Source organism: Barbatula barbatula (assembly GCF_947034865.1).
Source record: "Barbatula barbatula genome assembly, chromosome: 5".
Taxonomy (NCBI): domain Eukaryota; kingdom Metazoa; phylum Chordata; class Actinopteri; order Cypriniformes; family Nemacheilidae; genus Barbatula; species Barbatula barbatula.
In genome coordinates, this window is record NC_136769.1 from 23,992,826 (window position 1) to 24,015,787 (window position 22,962).

At 37.9% G+C, this 22,962-nt stretch overlaps 2 protein-coding genes across 8 annotated transcripts in view; one reads left to right on the forward strand and one right to left on the reverse strand.

Moving 5' to 3' along the window:
* Window positions 1-573: 573 nt before the first annotated feature.
* Window positions 574-5,800, reverse strand: LOC306893562 (uncharacterized protein). Of its 6 annotated transcripts, XR_013786593.1 has the most exons (8): window positions 5,770-5,791; window positions 5,191-5,411; window positions 4,633-4,964; window positions 3,935-4,254; window positions 3,638-3,677; window positions 2,966-3,201; window positions 2,684-2,868; window positions 574-2,542 (listed from the first exon to the last, which is right to left on the reverse strand). XR_013786593.1 is itself a non-coding variant. In XM_079455471.1 (7 exons), the coding sequence occupies exons 4-7, from the start codon at window positions 4,206-4,208 to the stop codon at window positions 1,768-1,770; spliced, it is 1,470 nt and encodes a 489-aa protein (XP_079311597.1). In that variant the 5' UTR covers window positions 4,209-4,254; window positions 4,633-4,964; window positions 5,222-5,411; window positions 5,770-5,800; the 3' UTR covers window positions 574-1,767. The 6 variants fall into 6 exon arrangements, 4 of the variants coding, with proteins under 4 accessions (XP_079311597.1, XP_079311596.1, XP_079311595.1 ...); XM_079455471.1 differs by lacking the exon at window positions 3,638-3,677 and having other exon boundaries at window positions 5,222-5,411; window positions 5,770-5,800; XM_079455470.1 differs by lacking the exon at window positions 3,638-3,677 and having other exon boundaries at window positions 5,770-5,789.
* Window positions 5,776-22,962, forward strand: part of ern1 (endoplasmic reticulum to nucleus signaling 1) — a 45,970-nt gene continuing 28,783 nt past the window's right edge. Inside the window, exons 1-7 of one of the 2 annotated variants that reach the window (XM_079455467.1) lie at window positions 5,776-6,059; window positions 11,879-11,999; window positions 13,457-13,490; window positions 15,101-15,173; window positions 16,156-16,228; window positions 22,222-22,344; window positions 22,677-22,778. In XM_079455467.1, the coding sequence (XP_079311593.1) occupies window positions 5,982-6,059; window positions 11,879-11,999; window positions 13,457-13,490; window positions 15,101-15,173; window positions 16,156-16,228; window positions 22,222-22,344; window positions 22,677-22,778 (604 nt within the window). In that variant the 5' untranslated portion in view covers window positions 5,776-5,981. The remainder of the gene's footprint in view (window positions 6,060-11,878; window positions 12,000-13,456; window positions 13,491-15,100; window positions 15,174-16,155; window positions 16,229-22,221; window positions 22,345-22,676; window positions 22,779-22,962) is intronic. The other variant, XM_079455466.1, reaches the window with a different exon arrangement.

Genomic DNA, 22,962 nt, shown 5'->3' on the forward strand with positions numbered 1-22,962 from the left:
GGGACCAGTAACTGAACTAGTTATATTTGAAAAGATTGGCCAAAAATTGAGAGGCTTGTAATAGGAGTCAAATGGTGTAACCGGTTACACCATTTGACATTTCAATGTAAAATCAAATTGGTCAGGCATTATAATGGACACATATCAGCATATGGCCTTGGTGTAAATAATCAAACATAATTTTTACACTAAATACACATTTTCATTCAAAAGAATGTTTTTCAATGTTTTACTTGGGTCATACCATTTGACATGTGAACCAAAGAACTGAACTTAACCTAAAAATGTCTTATTAACTTATATTTATCAGTTATTAATCTTGTGACGCAGCAGTTATGCTGATCAGGGGTCCTTTTCTCTGATGTAACTTTCTGTCATGTGGTCTTCTTGCTGATTTTAACAAAATGGCACCTTAAATGGTGGTTACACCTTAGGTTACACCCACCACTTGACATTTCAGGAAGCTAGCATGACTGACAGGATTCCCAAAATTATAAAAATAAATATAAGCATAATTATAAAATATATTGTAAATATGTATAATAACCTTAAATTTAGGTTAATGCCCAAGTAGTTAATGAGATCTTTTATTAAGAAATTTGACCTTTTTAAGCAAGATAAAAATGTTGGTACAAAGTTTTGACGGTTAGACCACTTAGACATTTTTGCCCTTAATCGCCAATTATTCTCTTAAAATGAATTAAAACCAAACTCTTTAAAATATGGCCTCTAAAAAAAGTATGTATTAATGTAATTTGTTTGTCTGTTTTTTAAATGAAATGTATTTAAATTTAATTTCACCTTATAGACACAAAAAAATGGGCGTCACGTCATTATTGAATACATTTTTTTTATGCATTTTCAAATCTTGTCTATAGATTCATATTACATTTAAACCTTAAGATGTTTTACATTTTTCATACATTAAAGAGTTTTATACAACATTTAAATCTCATTCATACTAATTAGACACTTTTTCTACAAATCATAACAATGGAAGTAGAAAAGAACTATAAAAATATTGTCAGCTAACAACACTATAAATAAAGAAACAACACAACACCAACAGTGCTGTTAGCTACTGCCAATGTCTGGACTGGCACCCACAAATCTAGCACACCTGGCATTAGCTCCAACAGCTGCAGCTGCACCACCCATACCGCCTTATTTTAAACTCTGAGGGCAAAAGATGCACTGGCATGTCCGAGTGATGTTTAACAAAACTCCTACTCAAAAGGATATTACAGAATGTAATGTAAGACATTTACCATTTTATTCATATATAATGCTATTGTGAACCCAAGACTTTTAAAAAACTAATTTCAAGCACCAAAACAATTAAGTTTAGGTTTGCTTCACAAGAGATTTGAGAAATATTTCCGCTTTACGACAAATTATCTCTTCACACAATCTGGAACAATTTTGGGCATCACTATGCATAAAGCTGAGTTTATTCTGAATATTTTGATATGAAACACATGGGGTCTACGGAGCCCCGGAAGTGACATTGAGGGAAAAAAAAAACAATAAAAACGAAGAAGAAAAAAAAAACATGTAAAGTACGTTTTTTTTTTCTTCCTCCATGTTACCTCCGGGGCTCTGTAGGTATCAGTTATATATGCAAATACCCTTAAAAGACGAATTCATGAAGATATATAGAAATGCCCTCAGTCCTCAGAGGATTAAAGCTGATGAAACTAAAAATGTCTTTCCGTCCTGGATAATATATGCAGCCAAAAAACTTTTGTCTCTGGGCTTGGAATTGGACTATACCTGAGTTTGCAAAATACTGACAATTGCAGTACAACAAGCCTGATATTTCATCTTTAGATCAGAAATGTGTTGGATTGCATTGTGTACAGATGTCTGTTGTTGCTGAGTGAGGATGAGTTGAGGTGGCTCTACATTAACAGCTGGGAACTCTTCCTCATCAAGTGAAGGCAGTGTTTGAATTCCATACTGCGCTAGGATGACATCAATGTTTTGGTCGCTGTAGGGATTTTCCCCAAACACATTGTTGACAGCTGTGCTGTCTGTTGCAATGTTTTTGAGCATGCCCTCTGTCCAGAGTTGAGTTGGTGTGCAATTATTTTCAGTTCGCAACGGATGGAGGTTCCAGGCCTGTCTAAACTGCTCCAGTCTTTTTTGAATCTCAGGAAGATAAACAATATGCAGTGAAAGTCTGTGGACATCATCATCTGGGTTTAGAACCTCTGAATCCTCTAAGGAGTAGAACATAAGATAAAAGTGCTGCAACACATGCAAAAATACATCACGCCAAAGGCGTTCAATTCTCTGATTGTGAACGGATTGTCCGGTTATGAAACCTCTGTGTTCAAGTCCTTGAACTAGATGCATGAATAAAGCCACAAGGATGTTTTCACCACCATGGTCAGATCTGACTCTTGACGGTAGGGCATAGAGGCATGTTGCTTTCAAAAACTGAGAAAGCACTGTTGTGGCACGATTGTCTGTGCTGCAGTTGAGGTAAGTAATCAGACGGGAGTATCCATCAATTGCACCATGAATTACAAAGCCCCATCTAGAAAGGTTGAAAAACAAATATTACTTTAAAATGATAATACTATTGACAGTAGTCTGGAAACAATATAGCTGTAAAGTCCAGTTTTTCACTTGCTGAAGGTCTTTTCAAAATATAAAAAGTTTGACTGGTAATAATAACCTGATCAGACGCATGTTCCCATCAATGTGCCACAAACTATTGGGGTAAGGTACATGATAAACACGTCTTGCAACTGTCTGGCTCCATCTCCTTGCAGTAGCAGTAGGATTTACCCGTGTCAACATCTCACGCACCCTGGACCGTGTAACAAGCACACCCTGTGCGCGCAACAGAGCTCTTATCATCTGAAACAGATTTTTGAAAAGATCTAAATTGACATGATTTTCACAAAACAATGGCACACAAATGTGAATTAAATACAACCTAAAGACCACCAATTACCTCATTTCCAGAATTAGGATATTGGCTCTGAAGTTGCCTCACATGTTGTTCTAGTTCACCATCATCTATTGCAGACAGCATACTTCTAACAGGTATACCCATCAACTTTGACTTCTTGTACAGAAATGATGAGGAGCATCCCAGTATTTCAGCAGTTTTTGCAATTGTATGGCCTTGCTTCAGCAGAAATGCAATGTGTTCTCTGGTAACATCAAGGGCTGGTCGGCCTCTTCTCCCTACAAAAAGAAAAAGTCAACTAAGTTTAAGTGTTTAAGCAGCATTACTGTTTATTTTTTGTATATATCAGCATACCAATTCTCATACATGCATTGGAATTGCATATTGTTAATGAATAAGCCAGCAAGCTACACTGGAAATAGAGAGACTTGTGGAATTGCAAAAATACAGTGTTTATTGCTGAGAGCAGTGGACATAACGGTGTAAGACCAATACATTAAATGATTGCATAAATAAGCACATGGATACGTAGCCTACAGTAAATCGATAAATATAAAGAATTATTGCTAAACATAATTCCTTTGTATTAGGATATCAATTTTGTTTTAACATGATGCAACTGGGACAGGCTTTTTATTTTTTGGTTACTAGCCTTCCGGTAAAAGATCATTTTATGGTTTGTGTTTTTGCAGGCAGACTGCTAGCTCTGTTTACCTTGTCGTTGTGTTTCGGAAGTAAACGACAGGCTGACTGCCTGCAAAAAAACAAAGGTTATTGTTTTCCTACACCATTTGAGTCTGGTAAGGACCCAGCTCACGTTCCGGAGCTCTTAATCATAGACAGTATGAGCTCTTAAAAAAATTCTGAGTGTTAAAAGCCCCAAAAGCTGTTACAAATATTGCCCCCATAGGTTAACGTTGTAGTTAGCCGTAGCTAGCCGGCTAGGTCGGATCATTTCCCCATACGTTAATGCATATAATAATGCACGAATGCAGTGATAGAGAGACTCACCTGAACTAATGCACCTGACAGAGAAACGTCGGTCTTCCCCAGCACGGAAATTTGCGTCTATTAGAGTTTTCAGTTGAGCCAAACTGCTTTTGAGTTCGTTGTTTGTGTCTGGTGACAGCAAATGCTCAATTCTTCCGAGATTTCTTTCACAGTTTTCAATAGAACGACGTTCTCTCTCTCCACAAATCCCCTGTGTGAGGGCTCGTTCAATTTCATGCCATTTTCTGGTGGTTTTTTCGATTACAGCCAACGCCATGACTGCTCCTTCATCCATTTACTTTGATTATGGCGGGGAGGGGAAATTACGTATTTATGGATATCTAAAATAGAGCAACGTCATGCACAATAATTTGCACTAGTCATAATGACGTTTGAGATTTCTTTAACTTTAATTCTGTCTAGTCAAAACTGAATTACAGATATCCGCAATTGTCATTTAAGATGTGTGACGAGTTGAATGTCGTTTCCAATGACGTCATTGCAGATATCTGTAATTCAGTTTTGCCTAGTCAAAACTGAATTACAGATATCTCTAACTGTAGTTTCGACTAGTCACAATTACGTTACAGATATCTTGAATGACAATTCCAACTATCCAAAATGTAATTACGACTAGTCAGAAAGACGTTGTTGATATCTACAATGTTAATTCCGGATAGTCAAACTTAGCTTTTAAATGTTAAAAAGGCTTGCCATACCCGTCTCCCATTCGGACCGACGTCGGTTCGAAGCCCGCGTAGAGCGGGGCGAGTGAGACAGGTTACATCCACAGCAAGTTATTTCACACCAAACACATAAAGAAACATAAACTTACTTGGTATTACATCAATGTTTGCAAAAAAAAATATTTACTATTGTAGACACATAGCCTACCTAAAATTTCAGGAGAAAATAAACGCAAGATGCGGTTTGTGGCTTTCATCAGATCCGGCTGGCAACATCTGAAGTTAACACACGTAAGTCAACATGACAACCCCTATGCGCCCCTTTTGGCAGAGGCCGGCACTGCGCCGTTCTGAAACTCGGTGTGCTACAGGAATTATTTAAGCAGGGTTTAGAACACACATTAACATAAATAATAACACATACACATTACAAGTGTATGCCACACATACACGTTTTTACAATATGGATTCCAACACTTGACCTCTAGTTAAAAAACGGATCGTTTACTCAAACATTAAGGCAATGACAGTCTACTTAGTAATACACTCCAAAATAGACGAGTACAATGCATAGGCATAAAATGTACCCACCACTTTTTGGAAGAAATCAGGAAATGCTTACGGAGGTTGCATATTGTTTAGGGGCCATTAACATCTAAAAGTCGCGGAAAACGCAGGATTCGCTGCTTTCTCACCATCTCCACAATTAAGTTATTTTAGCGGAAGCCAGACAGCCGCGACTCCTGAAACGCAGCCAGAATGAAATGCGAGCATCATCCGCCTTCGCGGCGCTTGCATGTGCATCCAATGTCCTGGCACAAAAAAAGCGTAAACCACTGAACACGTGACATTTTAGTCATAGGAATAACCAGTTCTTTAAGTGTAATGCACCGCAACAGCCAAGACCTTCCCCACAACAAGACAGGTTGGAAACCACATACTTTGAGAGCAGGAGTTATTGCAGAGAAAAAATATTAAAGTGTTACTTGTTTTTGTCCCCACCACTTTTCAAAACAAAGTTGCGCCACTGGTACAAAGGCAAATAATAATCATTTAGTAATTTGGCAAAGCATAAAAGCGTTTATATGATGTCGTTAAAATTGTTATTTTGACCAATTGCTGGTTTTCGTCCTACTTCACAAATCCTGACAAAACAAACGCCTAACTTACTTTCGTGTACAGGCGGAAGTGTTTGGCAACCCCGCCCACAGCGTGTTATGCGTGTGAGCCGCAGCAGGAAGCGGAAGAGTAGTAACAAATCCGCCTGTTAGTGGTGCAGCAGCACAATGAGGCATTAAACGGCAGTTAAATAAAACGTTAGTGAAGTTATACAACTCTGCCGCCTACTCTTCATGATTTGAGTGTGTTTATATGTATGTTTGATGGCGTGGGGAGTGTGCAGCAGGGCGCTCGTGTGGATTATAACTGCGATCATGTGCTGGTGTCACAGCAGTCTGATGGTGAGTGAACATCAGGCTGATCGAGTTTTCATGTCTGGTCACATTTCCTAAAGTATATATGTATGTTATTAGTGTAGTTTGGGTAACATTGAATATGTGGCTGGTTGCGTCTATTGGCCTGCTGAATGATGATGTGTTCAGAATCAGCCATCCTTTAGAAACACTTAACTCCACACAAAAATTCATATTCTGTCATGAATTACTCACCCTCTAGTTGTTCCAAACATGTATACACTTCTTTGTTCGGTCGAACACAAAGAGAGATATTTTGGAATAATGTTTGCAACCAACAGTTCCGAAGCACCATTGACTGCCATAGTAGGAAACATTTAAATGGCAGTCAAAAGTGCCCCAGAACTGTTTGTTTTCCTACATTCCTCAAAATATATTATTTTGTGTTCAACAGAACCAAAAAATTACTAAATGTTTTTTCATACTATGGCAGCCAATGGTGTTTAAGAACTTTTTGTTGCTAACATTATTCCAAAATATTTCTCTTTGTGTTCGACCGAACAAAGAAGTGTATACATGTTTGGAACAACTAAAGGGTGAGTAATTCATGACAGATTTTTCATTTTTGGGTGGAGTATCCCTTAACACAACTCTATCAGAGAGCAAGTTTAGTAGGCCTGCCATAGCATTTTATTTGTGTACTATTTCCAGTTGGCTTAACTTAAAATGAGTGCATTTTGGGTTCAGAAAGTATTTTCTGATCCAATTCACCCACATTACTTATTTTCTAGCAAAACCATAGTTGTAAGGTTACTTTATAGGTAGTAGGTCATTATCAAACTGTCTATCCAAGATCTTGCCATTTAAAAGGGATACTCCACCCAAAAAAGAAAATTCTGTCATCATTTACTCGCCCTCAAGTTGTTCCAAACGTGTATACATTTATTTTTTGATGAACACGGAAAGATATTTCTGGGATATCAATGACTACCATAGTAGGTTATTGCACTGAAAGCATTTGCTAGCTCGAGCTGCTTCAGAGATCGCGCATCAATTGATGGAATAGGCACTTGCACATCATTTTTAAGTCATGCCTTTTCACAAGTACAAGCCATTTTAAAGCATAAAGTATTGCGTGCTCTCAAAAGACAATCTACAGTCAAGTGCACTCTCAGACATGCATGCCCATGGGACACAGTCGCCTCTCAACCTTCTTGCAAGAAGTGTCAGACTGAGTTATTTATTTTCGCGACTTACTACGCATAAACATTCAGATACACACATGTATGTAATTTACTCGTGCAAATCGCTTAGTCACCATGAAATCAAACAGGAAAATTCTAAGTGTTTTAAATGTTTTAAATTATTTTTCCGTGCACACCATGATTATTTTTTTATTGACTTGTAATCTTTATTCAAAAACATTAAGCTCCTCTCCGCCTCTCAATATGACGTAAGCAACAAAAAATAGGTAGGACTATACTGGCTGTCCAATGGCCAAGCATTTTTAGCCCTTTCCTCAGGCCCAACTTACAACAAACCAATAAAAAAATGGAAGGACAAAATAAAACTAGATTTGTTTCTAATTTTAGAAGCAGTTTCACTCGAATATACGTCACGATACGGAAAAGAAGTCTCTCGCAACTTCTGTTTCATGGTGACTTTACTTCGCATTTGGTGTGAAGCCCCTGTAACAGTGTTTTGTCTTTGTCTTATGTGCCGCTTATCACTGCGGAGGGATACTTAAATGCTCCAGTAATTTTGTTCATACAAATAAGACTAATACATCATTCAAAACTATGATTGGTCTGAATTTATTTGGGTATACTCATAATAACAATATTCTTTAGCAAAGAAATTGCTTTTGTAAAATACTTACCATAAACAAATATTCTCTGATTATGTTCTATGTATGAAAGCAAAGATAGGTACAGTTTCATCCGCGTCAGCTCATTTTGTCACATATTCGCGCAGAGCACAAGATCTGCACAAGCCCCCAAACAATGGCACAACAAAACAGGAATATTCTTTGTCAAATATGTTGATTTTACTGCACGTTTCGCATTTGCTGCAGACCACCAGATAATCCTAAACAAAGAGGAAATGTTACTTTAACTTTAAAAGATTGCCACTCCGAGAATAAACGGTGAATAAACAAGTGTTACTATGTGTAGTAACCATGGTTCCCCTTCAGTCGGTCTCTCGACATTGTGATGAGAACCTATCATCTCCGAGATTAAATTAAAAATGGCAATGGTCTTGGCGAATGGCATGCGCACACCAGTTTCCGCCCCGTACATACGGGTATAAAAGGAATTATTATTTTTGAGTCTACTATCCATTTAATATAGGTAAAACAATAATGTACAGCAGGGTAAGTCAACTGGTAGTATGCGGTTTAAATGCGGCCCATTCACATTTCAAATAAGTGAGACTTTTAAAAAAATGCACGTTCTGAGCCACATATTTGAAAGTACAATACGCTGCTACATTAAAAACTAAAGTAATTGCTGCGGCTCACAACGATTGACGTCTTATAAAGCGATTTAATCGGTCTGTCCTAGAAACCTAATGTTATTTACAATGTTATAATCAAGTCATACACATTGCTAGTCATTCATCTATTGTTTTCTAGAACAAAGGCCTATATATTTCGGATAGGCCTATATAGAATACGTAGTGTGAACCCCATCATGTCCTCCCATTTATTTGACCCCATCGCAGCCTTATTAACCCTTTAATGCTTTTATAACTAAGTAATAAGCATCACTACCTGGTTGCCCGTTACAAAATTGGGTATCGCCAACTTATTTATATTTGGGTACAGACTTGGACCCGAAGTACTGGGACTTTTGACAACACTACTCCACGCTATTTATCAAGTAAATTGTTATATTTACATTTACATATTTATTTATAATACTGCACGGAATCTAATTTCTGTATGAATTGTGATTGCTACTTAAATCGAAAAAGATCACCTCAGTATCCCCTTAAACATGAATTTACGATTTAACTATATTTAAATCGAAATGTGCTTCATTAATAGTGATGTGCAGTGTAGTCCAAAACATTACACTTTTAACTATTGAACTGTAAAAAACTAGCACTAGTACTGTATAAATGGTAGTAATAATGCCAAATGTCAAGACTGTAACTGAGATTGACAATTAATATTTCTTAAAAAGTTTAATACCAAATTTAGTAGGTCAAAAAAAAGGCCTGCCTTCTTATCAATTTCTTGAAATAATAAAATGGCCTAAATTCACTAGCACATATTTGTATTACCCTGTTGAAAACACCAGCAAATGCTGGTTAGCTAGGTTTTGAAGCATGGTAGCTGGTTTGTGCTGGTTTAAGTTGGTCATGTGCTGGTCCTAAACTGGTCATGTTTAGGACCATCTTGAATCAACGCATGACCATCTTAAACCAACAGAAACGAGCTACCATGCTTCAAAACCTGCCTAACCAGCATATGCTTTTTATTGACCTTTTAACTTTAGCATGTTGTTATTTTAATTGAATGTTTACATATTATTGGGGATAAAATGAATATGTCAGAAGAACTGCCTCAACGACGTACCTATCCAAAGTTTACCTCAATACGGAGATTAACATAAAGCACTAGATGATCATGTTTGTCCCTGTATGCGCTCCGTAGTCCTGTTTGTACATTGTTTTCAAATTATTGTTTTAAAGTTAGTAGCTTGCCCTGTAGGCTTTATTCAATTCCAACTATTTTTTGGTTTGTCTGCTTAAGATAACTCTCGCAGTCTCCTGCCTAATTTTTGGGAAGGCTTAGAACAGTGAATTAGGTGTTAATTTAGACCACCAAGATTGATTTCAATCATTTTAGCAGGCTTCCAAAAATTCTGCCACTGCACTTCAAAAAATAAAATAATACATTTCTGACACAAATACTAGAAACAAAATACCCAAATACTACTTTAATCAGATCAATCACTAGCTGTTAACTGTTAACTAGTTCTCCAGGGTCAAGATGTTTTTTTGACAGGGGCCTTATAACAGCCATTTGCTTTAGGCACATGTCCTAGTGTCAAAGATGAGTTATTAATGCTAAGAGGAGGATCTATCATTTCTGGGAGCATCGCTTTCAGTAGATTTGTAGGTATAGGGTCTAGCATGCATGTAGTTGATTTAGTAGATGATCTAATGATTTTCGATAGTTCACCGTGATCTATGGTACAAAAAAATCGCAATTTTTCCTTAGGGGCGCTCTAGTTAGTTGTTTGTTAAGTGGGTTTCACTTCTGGTTGCATAGTTATCATTTTTTCTCTAATATCTTATTATTTGTGAAATAGTTCATAGACTCAACACTGCTATGCTGGTATACAGAGTTAGAAGTTGCTGACGATGTACTTTTGGTTAATTTAGACACTGTGTTAAATAAAAACCTAGGGTTGTGCTGGTTTTCTTCTACTAGTGGTGAAAGGTTTTGTAACAACTGAAGTGAATTTATCATGAGCAGAAGTACTTACTAAGTTACTAACAAATTACCTTTCCATGCCATGAATACTAGAACTGATTCTTAATAATATTTGTGATTAAAACATGATTCATTATGAAATGCTCTTAACATGCTATTGTCATTAATGCTAAATGTAGATGCAAGACGTTATGGTTTATAATTTGGCACAAACCTATATAGCAAGCAGTAAACAGACAGTTGAAAATACTTCATTAGACTACTGCTGCATTTCCCTTTACTTAAGGGTTGCAGTACAAGTGTCCATATACTTTCCTGCTCTTATGCGACACGTATTTGGAGGGAGAAGCAACGCTCGCCGATCAGGAGGGTAGATTATTTTTCTTTGTTTACTATTTAAAGGATTTAAATAAATTTTTTGCACTCTTGTTATTTCAAACCTGTATGACTGCAGAACACAAACATATATTTTTTTAGAAAGTTGCTAACCGGACAGCATCTGCACTCATTCACTTCTATTGTATGGACACAAAACCAATGCAAGTGAACAGGTGCCAGCAACATTCTTCAAAATCTCTTATTTTGTGTTTTGCATAAGAAAGTCATACAGGTTCGAAATGACTATAGGGTGAGTCAATTATGACAGAGTTTTTACATTTACATTTAGTCACTTAGCAGAGGCTTTTATCCAAAGCGACTTACAAAGAGTTCAGAGAGCAATAAGCGTTATGTCATAAAAGAGCAATAGTACATTAGGTGCTAATACAAAGTTACTAGTTTCAACAAAAGTTAGACCACTTCCTGTTGAGAGAAGAGGGTTAGTGTTTTTTTCTCTTTTGCCTGTCAAGTAGTCACAGAAGATATGGGTTTTAAGTAGTTAGGAAGAATGTTCCACCAGGAAGGAGTTGTGAAGGAGAATGAGCGGGAAAGCGATTTAGTGCCCTTATGCGATGGGATACCAAGGCGACGCTCGCTTGCTGAATGCAGAGTTCTTGATGGGGTGTAGGAGTGTAGGAGGGTGTGTGGGTGCAGATCCAGTGATAGTCCTGTAGGCAAACATCAGTGACTTGAATCTGATAAGGGCTTCAACCGGTAGCCAGTGGAGGTCGATGAAAAGGGGTCTCACATGAGCCCTCTTTGGCTGTTAGAAGATGAGGTGTGCTGCTGCGTTTTCAACCAGCTGAACGGTTAACTATTATTTCAGACGGACACTTTCTTCACTACTGTGAAGACTATTGTGTCTTTGTTGTGATTTGATGTGTGCTGTGCTCATGTGTTGTAGTTCTTGTTGGATTTAAGCAGCACTTATAACCTGCCGTCGTGTTGTGTATATTTTGTTTGTGTAAATTATCATCATCAACTGCAATGTCTTTGCATTGCATGTATTTTGGTAAAGCGATTTGTCACTGTGTTTTCACAGGGTTTTTGCAGCAGCACCACAGTGTCAGTCCCAGAGAGTCTGCTGTTTGTGTCCACACTGGATGGGAATCTCCATGCAGTCAGCAGGATATCTGGATCCATCAAATGGACCCTGAAAGAAGGTACAGATGGAAACTGAAAGATGTTTCTGATTGCCTTGGAGCTTGAGGTATCAATTGTGTAATGCACTGTAAATGGCCAGAAGCATATGAATGTGTGAAATTGAACACAACCTTTATTGTGGCCAGGAGTGTCATATTATCTTTTTGCTTTTTATGAGGTGCTTCGCAGACCGATGGGTTTATGACATCAAAGTACCAGAGAGCAGAGCTTTGTTTGCTTTTGAATCTTTCTCAGTTTTACCACAGTTAAAACCATAATTAATTAGGTAGGATACCTGGATATGACAGATGTGCTGTAGGGATAAAGCTGGCTGCCTTTCAATAGTACCTTAAAAGCAATACCATGTTTATGAAATCTTTCCACATGGTACCATTAGTGACTGGGCAACATATCTAAAGTCAGGTTTACAAACCAATGATAAACCAAGGGCTGTGCCTGTCAAATCTATTTACATGGAAAAAAACTCATTTGTTTCTGCTTTTATGTCATGAAAGCTGATGTGCAGTATCTGTAATTATTATCACAGCAACTGCATCACACATGATTATTCGGCGTTGTGATGAATATAGAAATTAGGGCTGGTCATAAATATTGATGGTTATAGTTTAAATTGTATTGGTTTTAATGGAAACTATAATAGTGTCTACTGGTATGTAATGGTGGGATGTAAAAAAAAACCTCAGGTTATCCACACCAAGTTGTATTTTCAGCTGCATTTTTTAACCTTTTTAAAAAAAAAGTATTGCAATTCATTGCTGTTATCCCGTTGTTTCTGTATGACGATAACTAGCAGAGACTGCTGAAACAGAGTTGCTGATGGTAAAACTTCAGAATGCCTTGTTTCCATGAATTTGCACTTAAGGTGCATGACAGAAGCACATTCGCACCGTGGTCAAAGCAGCTTAAATGTGATTTAGCATGAAGTGATGCCTTCTTATTGCGATTACAACCGGCGTACACCACATATGTTACTTTGATTATGAGGGATTTAACAATTCAATCGATTATATTATTTGAGGATTCAAGTCGGTTGAGAAAGTAAAAGAATTGCTGTACGTTTTGAAAAAACTGTTCAAAACAGTTTTTCTGCAAATTTGGTACACGTGGATATGCTGATATTTCTTTAAAAAGTTAAAGTTAGGAAAAGCACAGTCTTAGTTATTTTATATTAAATAAACTTTTGTATTATTCTTTTTTAATGATTTGGAATTTTTTTAACTCCAATTTAGTTTTGTTATACAACACAAAATAGATTTTTATTTTACAAACAGTTAATTTGCCTCAACTCATTCTGTAAAACAATGCAATGTGAGATCACCATTGTTACATCCCTATCGATTATGCATACTGCGATATGAGCATAATCACATTATTGTGATTGTTTTTGATTGTCTTTATTCGCCTGTGATTTAGTGTTTTTCTGTCTGAACTAAAACATTTTCTCATCCCAATGCAGATCCTGTTCTACAAGTCCCAACTCACGTGTCAGAGTAAGTGTACCTTTATCTGTGAGAATGTTTTTGAGGAAGTTAAAACAGGAACAGCGCAAAGATGCTGAGTGTGTTCTTTCTTCCTGTTTGTGATATCAGTTATTTTAGCCTGTTGATCAAATGTGTGATGCACTCACACTAGGTCTGTGCTTCTGACGATACCATCCTAGATAAAACTGCCTCCGTATCGATTCTGCCGCACTTTTTAAATGAGCCAATAATTATGTGTCAAATGTTTTGTAACAATTATTAGTCTGGTAAATAATCCAATTGTTGTTTATCTGTAATCCGTACAGACAATTCTGTATGCATGTGACCCGCGGATTAGCGAAGTTTAACCATCATAAAGTGAAAAGCAAGCGCGCATTCTCTCACCTTCTCTGTGCATCCGTAAGCACATTCTTGTATCATTAACTTAAACGGTTAAGAGTTAAGGTTAGAGTTGTGCGGAGTTAATTAGGCGCCAATTCAACACAAGTAGCCTAATACGAATGGCAAGTTTATGCAAGCATATTGCTCTAAATTTGTAATATTATGTTTTGTAATCCAAAACAATTGTTTTTTTGCATATCAAAAATACAATTTATATTAATCATCACAGTTGTTTTAACTGTGGTTATTCAATGTACAAAAACAGATCATATTGTTTATACATTCTGCTAAAAAGTAATGTAATTAAAAATGTACCCATATCGGAATATGTATTATATCGTGGCTTTGTATCGTGATGCGTATTGTACCGGAAAGTTGTAGACAAAACACAGCCCTTACTCACACATTAAAGGGATAGTTCACCCAAAGATTCAGGATTTATTTAGTTTTTCGAAACCTGACAAATGTGGCCCATGTGACCTGGTATTGTGTGGAAAAGACCTGCAAATACCTATATTGAAATATAATGAGGTTACGTACAGTGGGGAAAATAATGATTTGATCCCCTGCTGATTTTGTCAGTTAGCCCACCTACAAAGAAATGAAGGGTCTGTATTTTTTATGGTAAGTTTATTTTAACTGATAGAAACAGAATATCCAAATAATTCTGTAAACATTCATGTTATACATTGATTTGCATTTCTTTGAGTAAAATAAGTATTTGATCCTCGGGCAAAACATAACTTAGTACTTGATGGAGCACCCTTGTTGGCAAGCACAGAGGTAAGATGTTTCTTATAGTTGGTCGCCAGGTTCGAACACGTTTCAGGAGACATTTTGGTCGACTCCATAGCTTCCTTTCAGATTTTGTATAGGACTAGGGTCTGGAGACTGACCAGGACACTTCAGGTGCTTCTCCTTCAGCCACTTGGTTATCTTGGCGATATCGACATGTGTTGGGTCTTTGTCATGTTGAAAGCACATCCATGACCCATCTTCAGTGTTTTGGTTGAGGGGAGGAGGTTACAGTACATGGCCCCAACACTCAGCCACTCAATGATGTGGCAAATTATCGACCCTTCATTTCTTTGTAAGCAGGGAAACTTACAAAATCAGCAATCATTTTTCCCATTGTACAGTATATAAATAAGTTCAAATTTTTCTGTGAACTACTCCTTTTACAGACAAACAGCTAAAAGCCTAAACAAAGTAGGTGAGTGTCTTGTATGTTTTAACAGGCCTGCTTTCCTCCCGGACCCCAATGATGGAAGTCTGTACTCTCTCGGAGGGAAAAACAATGAGGGACTAACGGTGAGACAATCTGTTGTCATTTGTACTTCTCGTTTGTTTCTCTTTGATAGATGGCAAATAATTGTTTTGTTGTTGAAACAAATACAGACGTGCTCAAATTTGTTGGTACCCTTACAGCTCATTGAAATAATGCTTCATTCCTCTTTAATAGTGATGAAATTAAAAGCTATTGTATCATGTATACTCGCGAATGAATTTGACGTGCGAATGAAGCGAGTAAACTCAAAATGTTCAAGCGTCCAACTACGCGTAAATAGCATGATTTACCGTGTCTGGTGTGGAAACTCAGTAAAATGGCCTGCACACATTTGTTGGTACCTCTTAGAAAAGATAATACATAATTGGATTATAGATATATTTAAAACTAATTAGTTCCTTGAACATCGACCCCAGATTGAACAGAAGGATAGTGCAAATGGTAACCAATGATAACTGCCAAACATATACAAGCTGAACTCCAAGGTGAAGGTACGTCAGTTTCTGATCGCACCAACTGTCGCTTTTTGAGCAAAAGGGGTTTCCATGGAAGAAGACCCAGGATTATTTACAATGTTATGTTGAATAAAAAATCAATAGCATTTTCAGATTTCTATTAAATATGGATTAAACAATGGTGGATGCAATTGACTTTTGTCAGTTTCAAGTTATTTCAGAGAAAATGTTGCATTCTTTGTCTATTGTGGAGGGGCACCAACAAATTTGAGCACGTCTGTATAGATTTTTTCCTCGCCAGAGTATGCCAAAATGCTTCATTTACATGTTAAAATTATGGGCAAGCATGTCCCCAAGTCCCCCCAACAGAGATTTATATTGCACGCATGATTATATTTTTCACCTCTTCCCGAGTTTGCAAGGTCTGTAGTAGGTACCGGTAGTTACAATGTAGAAGTGAAACACTGACTTTACTTAACCAGCCACAAACTAAAACAAAAAATGCATGTTTGTTACTTTGACAAACTAACATATTTTGGTGTTTTTACAGAAACTGCCCTTTACCATACCAGAGCTGGTGCAGGCATCTCCATGTCGTAGTTCTGATGGCATCTTATACATGGGTAGGTTACTTCACTGAAGTGTCTCAACTCATGTGGCATGTTATTTGTGAAAAGGTGTTGCTATTCACTTTGAATTTAGACCTGGATCTGGAAATCTACTTACCTACAGGCAATGGCTTTGATTTTTAGGGGAATATTTTTATATTTCCCACTGTGGAACTAGTACTCAGTTATGACATTAACAGTGAAATTTTGCCCTGTACATTTTGGTTTAACTGCTCTGTTCTTTACCATATAAAATACTGTGCGTTTGCATGTTAGACACTGTACATTGTCCGTGCTATGTCAGTGCAAAAACGGTGATATGTTTTAGCCTAGATCACCATCTACCTCAGCTACTTTGTGCTCTGGTAATATCATTGCTATGACCCATTTCAAGAACTGCCCTAAATCACGATTTCCAAACATCGAATAGTAAAGCTTGCATAAATTCACTAAAATACTCAAACGTTAAAGATGCTAATTCAAAACACCAGTAATTTAATGTTGAATCCTGGTTGACAGTAAGGGCCCCCTCCTCCAGCTGAACGGGAAGGTTTGATTGGTTTTGCCCCAAATAAGACCTGTCTACTTCCTGATGTGTAGGGCTCCACAGCACAGCAGTAGTTTTGAAAAGTGCCTGTCAAACGCTAGCTCGTTGTGTTGCTCCACTGGCAAATTGAAGTTAATAATGAATTTGTATACCATAAATGTAAACCTTTATTTTTATTCTACCCAAAGTACCTGCATTTATTCTACTAAAGAAAGTATACAAAATTGACAATGTACTTCAGTACAGTAACGAAAGTTTTTGTAATTAGTTACTTCCCACCTCTGTTATCAGTATATTGAAGTGGATTTCAGTATTTAATGGGCAGCCAATGCAGATAGATTAGAATTGGGCTTATGTGGTCAAATTTCTTTGATCTGGTGAGCACTTTTGCTGATGCATTTTGAACAAGCTGGTGTTTATTCAGAAGTCTTGCAATAGATCCATCCAACAATCAATTACAATATTCTATACGTGAGATCATAAATCATTTCTCTGCGTCTTCAGCAGAAAACATTGGCTGCAGTTTAGAGATGTTTCTAAAATGATAAACAAACACAGACCATATTCCAGGAAACCCCTCCAGATGTCATAAAACACTGTTGAAAGGGATAAACATGATTGTAAGTGTTGTCAGTCCTATGAGAAACACACAAAAAATGTGTTTCTTAGTTTATTTTCTAAATATGTGTTTCAAAGTGTATTACTCTGCCCATTTGTCCTCCAGGAACCTGTTGATAGCTTTACTTGATTCCAGCAAGTGTCTGCAAATAAGGGAAAACACATGTTTTTCTCTATCCCACAGTATGGAAGAGTTCTTCAAAAGCACCCTTGGAAAGGCAAAGTGTTCTTTTTCTCCATTTTCACCTGAATTTGGCATACCCAATTTTAAAAGCACACCATTCCCACATACAGAAGTGTAAATTAGAAATTCTGGTGTTATTTTACAGAAAACCCCCCACAATTTCATAAAATACTGTTGAAAGTGATAAACTTTATTGTATGTGTTGATAGACTTATGGTATACACAAAAAACACAAGGCGCTTTTTGATTTTTTGTTCTAAAGTCTGTATTTGAAAGTGTATAACTCGGAGCATGTGAACTCCAGTACACTGCAGACAGTTCTAGTTGATTCCAGCAGGTGGCAGCAAATAAGGGAAACATTTTATTGTCTCTATCCATAGTATGGAAGAGTTCTTCAAAAGCACCATTGGGAAGGCAAAGTATCTTTTTTTAATTTATGAAAACAAATAATAACAGTATCATCTAAGAACAGAGAACAGTAGTCCTGCAAGCACACTATTAGTAGTCCACACAAGCATCATTATTATAACAGACAACAACTAATAGCGGTATAAATACGCAACGCAGAACACGACAATCAATATTATTTCCAAACATATAGGAATATAAGAACATTACAGTAATAACACAGTCATTATTAGCATTAACAAAAAGTCATAAAGCATATATATGTGTAAAGATATTTACTTGCATATCCAACTCAGCATCCTCTACCTTGAGAAACGCCGCTTCTCTGGCAGAATCCACACTCTCGGCACTGTCGGAATCACTCAGCCTGTCAAGTTCAGCCAAAACTGCTTCTACACCGACGAAAACTTTTGTTTGTTTGTTTCCCCTTGCCCTTAACTTTTGGTGCCATTATTTTATATTTTATCGACAAGAACGGCCGTCCAAGTTACACAAAGCGACCGTATGTGTAAAGCGCCGTGCGGAAAATGTATTTGTTATGCTCTCACACCCCCTTTACGCAGCAAGATATCTTCGCCTATGATTGGCCGATTTTCTTACACCATGTATCTATGTAAAGGGCTGAGTCTCAGGTTTCTTTCAATATATATCTCATCTGGATGGATAGACGTTGATATATTTTTGCCTATTTATTTACTATCTTGTTTTGCATTGGATCTTGTGTCCTGCACACGTGAGACAAAACAGACGATATTTACCACATCCAAGCACGCAGACAGTTAGGAACGGTCTCATATTGCAGAAAACAACAGACCAATGAATATTCCGTAACATTTGTGGCTATTTGTAAATGCTTAGTGAAGTCATCAGATCAGATATGCAATGTTTATTTTGCTTGTGCACATACTTCGCGATTCATTCAAAGTTTATTATATCTGTGTTAATATTTAAGCAAAATGAAGATCCTTAGTTCCTTATTCTGTAGAGTCAGACCTTTCATTTGACGTATTACATTTACATTCAGTCATTTAGCAGACGCTTTTATCCAAAGCGACTTACAAAGAGTTCGGGGACGATAAGCGATATCTCATAAAAGAGCAATAGTACAATAGGTGCTATTGTACTAGACCACTATGGTATCTAGACCACTACCTGTTGAGAGAAGAGGGTTAGTGTATTTTTTTGTTGTTTTTTTTCATTTGTCTGTCAAGATGGGTTTTAAGTAGTTGTTTTGAAGGTTGTGAGAGATGTGGTTGACCGTATTGGGAAGAATGTTCCACCAGGAAGGAGTTGTGAAGGAGAATGAGCGGGAAAGGGATTTAGTGCCCTTATGAGAAGGCATTACAAGGCGCTGCTCGTTTGCTGAACGCAGGTTCTTGATGGGTGATGAAGGGTGTAGTAGGGTGTGAAAGTATACTGGCGCAGAGCCAGTGATAGTCCTGTATGCAAACATCAGTGACTTAAATCTGATCCGGGCTTCAACCGGTAGACAGTGGAGAGAGATGAAAAGAGGTGTCACATGAGCCCTTTTGGGCTGTTGGAAGATGAGGCGTGCTGCTGCGTTTTGAACCAGTTGAAGTGGTTTGATAGCCTTTGCAGGAAGACCAGCAAGGAGAGCATTCCAGTAGTCCAACCTTGAGATTACCAGGGCTTGGACAAGGATTAGGGCCGCATGCATAGTGAGGTAGGGTCTGACCTTGCGAATGTTAAATTCGGCATATCGGCATGATCGCGTTGTCTTTGCAATGTGATCATTGAAGGACAACTGTTCATCAAATATGACTCCGAGGTTCCTGGCTGATTCGGAGGGAGTGATAGTTGAGTTGCCAAACTGGATGGTGAGATTGTGTTGGACCGTGGGGTGTTCCGGAAGCACAAGTAGTTCTGTCTTGGCCGGGTTCGGCTGCAGGTGATTCTCTTTCATCCAAGCTGAGATGTCATCTAAGCAGGCTGTTATGCAAGCTGCTACAGTGGTATCGTCTGGGTGAAACGAGGTATAGATCTGGGTGTCATCAGCATAACAGTGATACGAGAAGCCGTGTGCCTGTGTGATATGTCCTAAGGATGGCATGTAGATGGAAAAAAGGTGGTGGGGTGGGGAGGGAGAAGTCGGGTGACTTCAGTGTCAGTCAGTGTTGTATGGCATGCCCATCTTAGACATATTTGAGAAAAATTCAATTGAGTGTGATTAATTAGTCATTTTTTTAATCGATTGACAGCACTAGTACATACATAAATTGGGGGAGGGGGCATTTAGAGTCTTTGATTAACCTAACCTGCTTGTCTTTGGACTGGGGGAGGAAACCGGAGTAAACTATACTAAAAGTGGTGCCCCACCTGAAATAAAAATGCCCTTATGGGCTAGTTGCATGAAGCCGTCATATTAGATTTCCAATCAGCGAGGTCGGGCAAGCGTATAACTTTTGGGAAAAGTAGGTTTTTTGGCCGGCAAATATGGGTGATTTTAGGTAGGGATTAATTGACGATGGGCCGTTCTATTAACTTTCTAATAATTGAACGGACGGAGTCAATTATTCCGCTTATACCATGGTTACCACACCACATGACATTCTTCAAATGTTTAATTTCAACATTTGTCATGTTATCGCATTTAATATGTCTTGGGCATCTCATTTCAACTGTCCGTTAGAGCGAACAGACACTGAATCTTGAGCCACTGCTGTGTGCGTGCGAGCGAGAGAGCAAAAGACCATGTGCAAACCTGGGTGCTTCCAGTAATGTGACAGAACACCCAGTTATAGAAATAATACGAGGAATAAATTATTTATTGTCATCAGCAGAAAAAAAAATCACAAACTTTTGCTTATCAGTTATATGCAGCATGAAGAGGAAAACGAAACTGTACACGTTTCCATTAACAGTAAAGTTTGACATCATAAACATCAGATAAAGAGCAGGGTGCTTTGTGCGGTAATGGTCTGTTGGCTACGCTATAACCTCGCTGTTGTTTAAACTTGGCGAAGTGATTTGAAACTGTAATGCGGTCAGCAGACCTGAAATCACCTTCATAGGTGTTCATTTGCTGAAAGGTTTCAAATGCAGATTCAAAATAATAATGGTTTTAATCAAATAATAAGCAAGAACAAAACAAAAGCTAAGCAGGGCTTCAGACAGTCCAGGGCAAAGCAGATGCAGGGTCAGTCAGGCAGGTGGTCGGTCGAGGTGCGAACAGAGTCCGAAGGGGTAATCCAAAAGAGGAAGCACAACAGGCAAGGGTCGGTCGAGGTGCAAACAGAGTCCAGAGGGAAAAGGCAAAACTCGTAATCCAAACCAGTGCAGACTAACAGAGAGAATCCGGATCTAAGCGGCAGTCAAGTCCAAAACAATTCTCCAGTGCATGAAAACTTGAAAACTATAACTAGAAGAGAGCAAGGTTAGTATAAATAATCCGACAAGGCAAGAGGCTAGAGTAAGGTAGTAATACAACGCAACAGCAACGAAGGAGAGAAACAGAGAGGAATAGAAAGGGAGGAAAATAATGAGAGCAATAAGAACAGTTGTGCGCTGCTGAGCCGCTCAGCTGATTGCCAAGCCGCATCAGCTGTGCACATGGAAAGGCGAGTGAGAAAGTGAAGGGAGACCAAACCCGGGACCTGACAAGGTTATGCACACCGATAGAACGTTTTTCAACCAATCAGTTGGAGCATTCAACGGCCCTGTGGTATAAATAAAAAATGAAACTGATACAGTATATCAGTGATATAAATGAAAAACCCCTTTACATTGCCGAGTACCTCATTAAGCCAAATGTTACTTCACTTGTGGAGTGAAGTAACCTTCCACTTGTTCACATTTTCAAGATCCAATACATTTTAAATGGATAAAGTCTAGTCAATATTAAGAGTACCGAGGATTGTAAATATTTAGGATAGGGATGTAAATGTTTAATTTAACTTATGGATTGTCATTATAATGAACCATTCATTTCACAGAACGTATATGAGACCCCCAAAGTATCAAGTCCACATAATAGAAATTTACAAAATATGCAGTTTTGCAGTTTATTTCTGCCATCTGTTCCCATTATTACTGAATGCATTTGCACTTCTTATCCAAAGCAACTTGCAGTGCATTTGAGGTAGACATTTTATCAGTAAATGTGTGTTCACCGGGCTTGAGCATTCAAACCCATGATCTTTGAACTGCTAACACACTTCTCTACCAGCTAAGCTACAGGACACCCTTATTTGTAGCCCTTTATTTAGGTGTTAAATGTTTGTTTGTCTGTAGGTAAGAAACAAGACATCTGGTATGTGGTTGATCTGCTGACTGGAGAGAAGCAGCAAACGCTGACCTCTTCCTATGCTGAGATGTACTGTCCATCATCCTCTCTGCTCTACCTTGGCCGTACAGGTAAGACTAAGAATTTCACACAAAGTTTCACTGTTTTATTTCATATAAAGATTCTTGTGAGAACATTATAAGTAGTGCTTCAACTCTAAGGAACCTGTAAATGGAGAAAACTGTAACTGCCTTACCCTGGGAAATAATGATTGATTAATATATCTCTGATAATGTTTAGTGACCGAACTACATTTTATCAACCACAACAGTACCCCACTGCACCCACAAGCTATTTTGCATGGGAAAGCAGCACTCATATTTTCAACAAACAATGAAAATCGTGTTAATATTTCATGGTAATAAATTGTCTTTGTATCTGTAATATGGATGTGTTTTCTCAGAGTACACAATCACCATGTATGACACAAAGAGCAGAGAGCTGCGCTGGAATGCCACCTATTCGGATTATGCCTACACTCTGCCCGACGAGGATACCAAATACAGTATGTTCACCATTTTCTACTTTCTTGTATGTGACAGAACAGTCATTCGATGGCATTTCAATGTTTGAGATCTCTCTAATACATACTGTAAGCCAAAAGAGAGGCGGTAAAATACTTTGTATAGAACCTGAGGCACACTGTAAACACACCTGGCTGCAGTGAAGATAAACCACATAATCCTTAA

Excerpts from the sequence above, each read along its gene's own strand:
- LOC306893562 (XM_079455471.1), bottom strand. The coding sequence starts at position 4,208 with ATGGATGAAGGAGCAGTCATGGCGTTGGCTGTAATCGAAAAAACCACC. Across the intron at positions 3,202-3,934 it reads TGTCAGGTGCATTAGTTCAG|GGAGAAGAGGCCGACCAGCC; the intron begins GTGAGTCTCTCT and ends TTCTTTTTGTAG. Across the intron at positions 2,543-2,683 it reads GGGAACATGCGTCTGATCAG|ATGGGGCTTTGTAATTCATG; the intron begins GTTATTATTACC and ends CAACCTTTCTAG.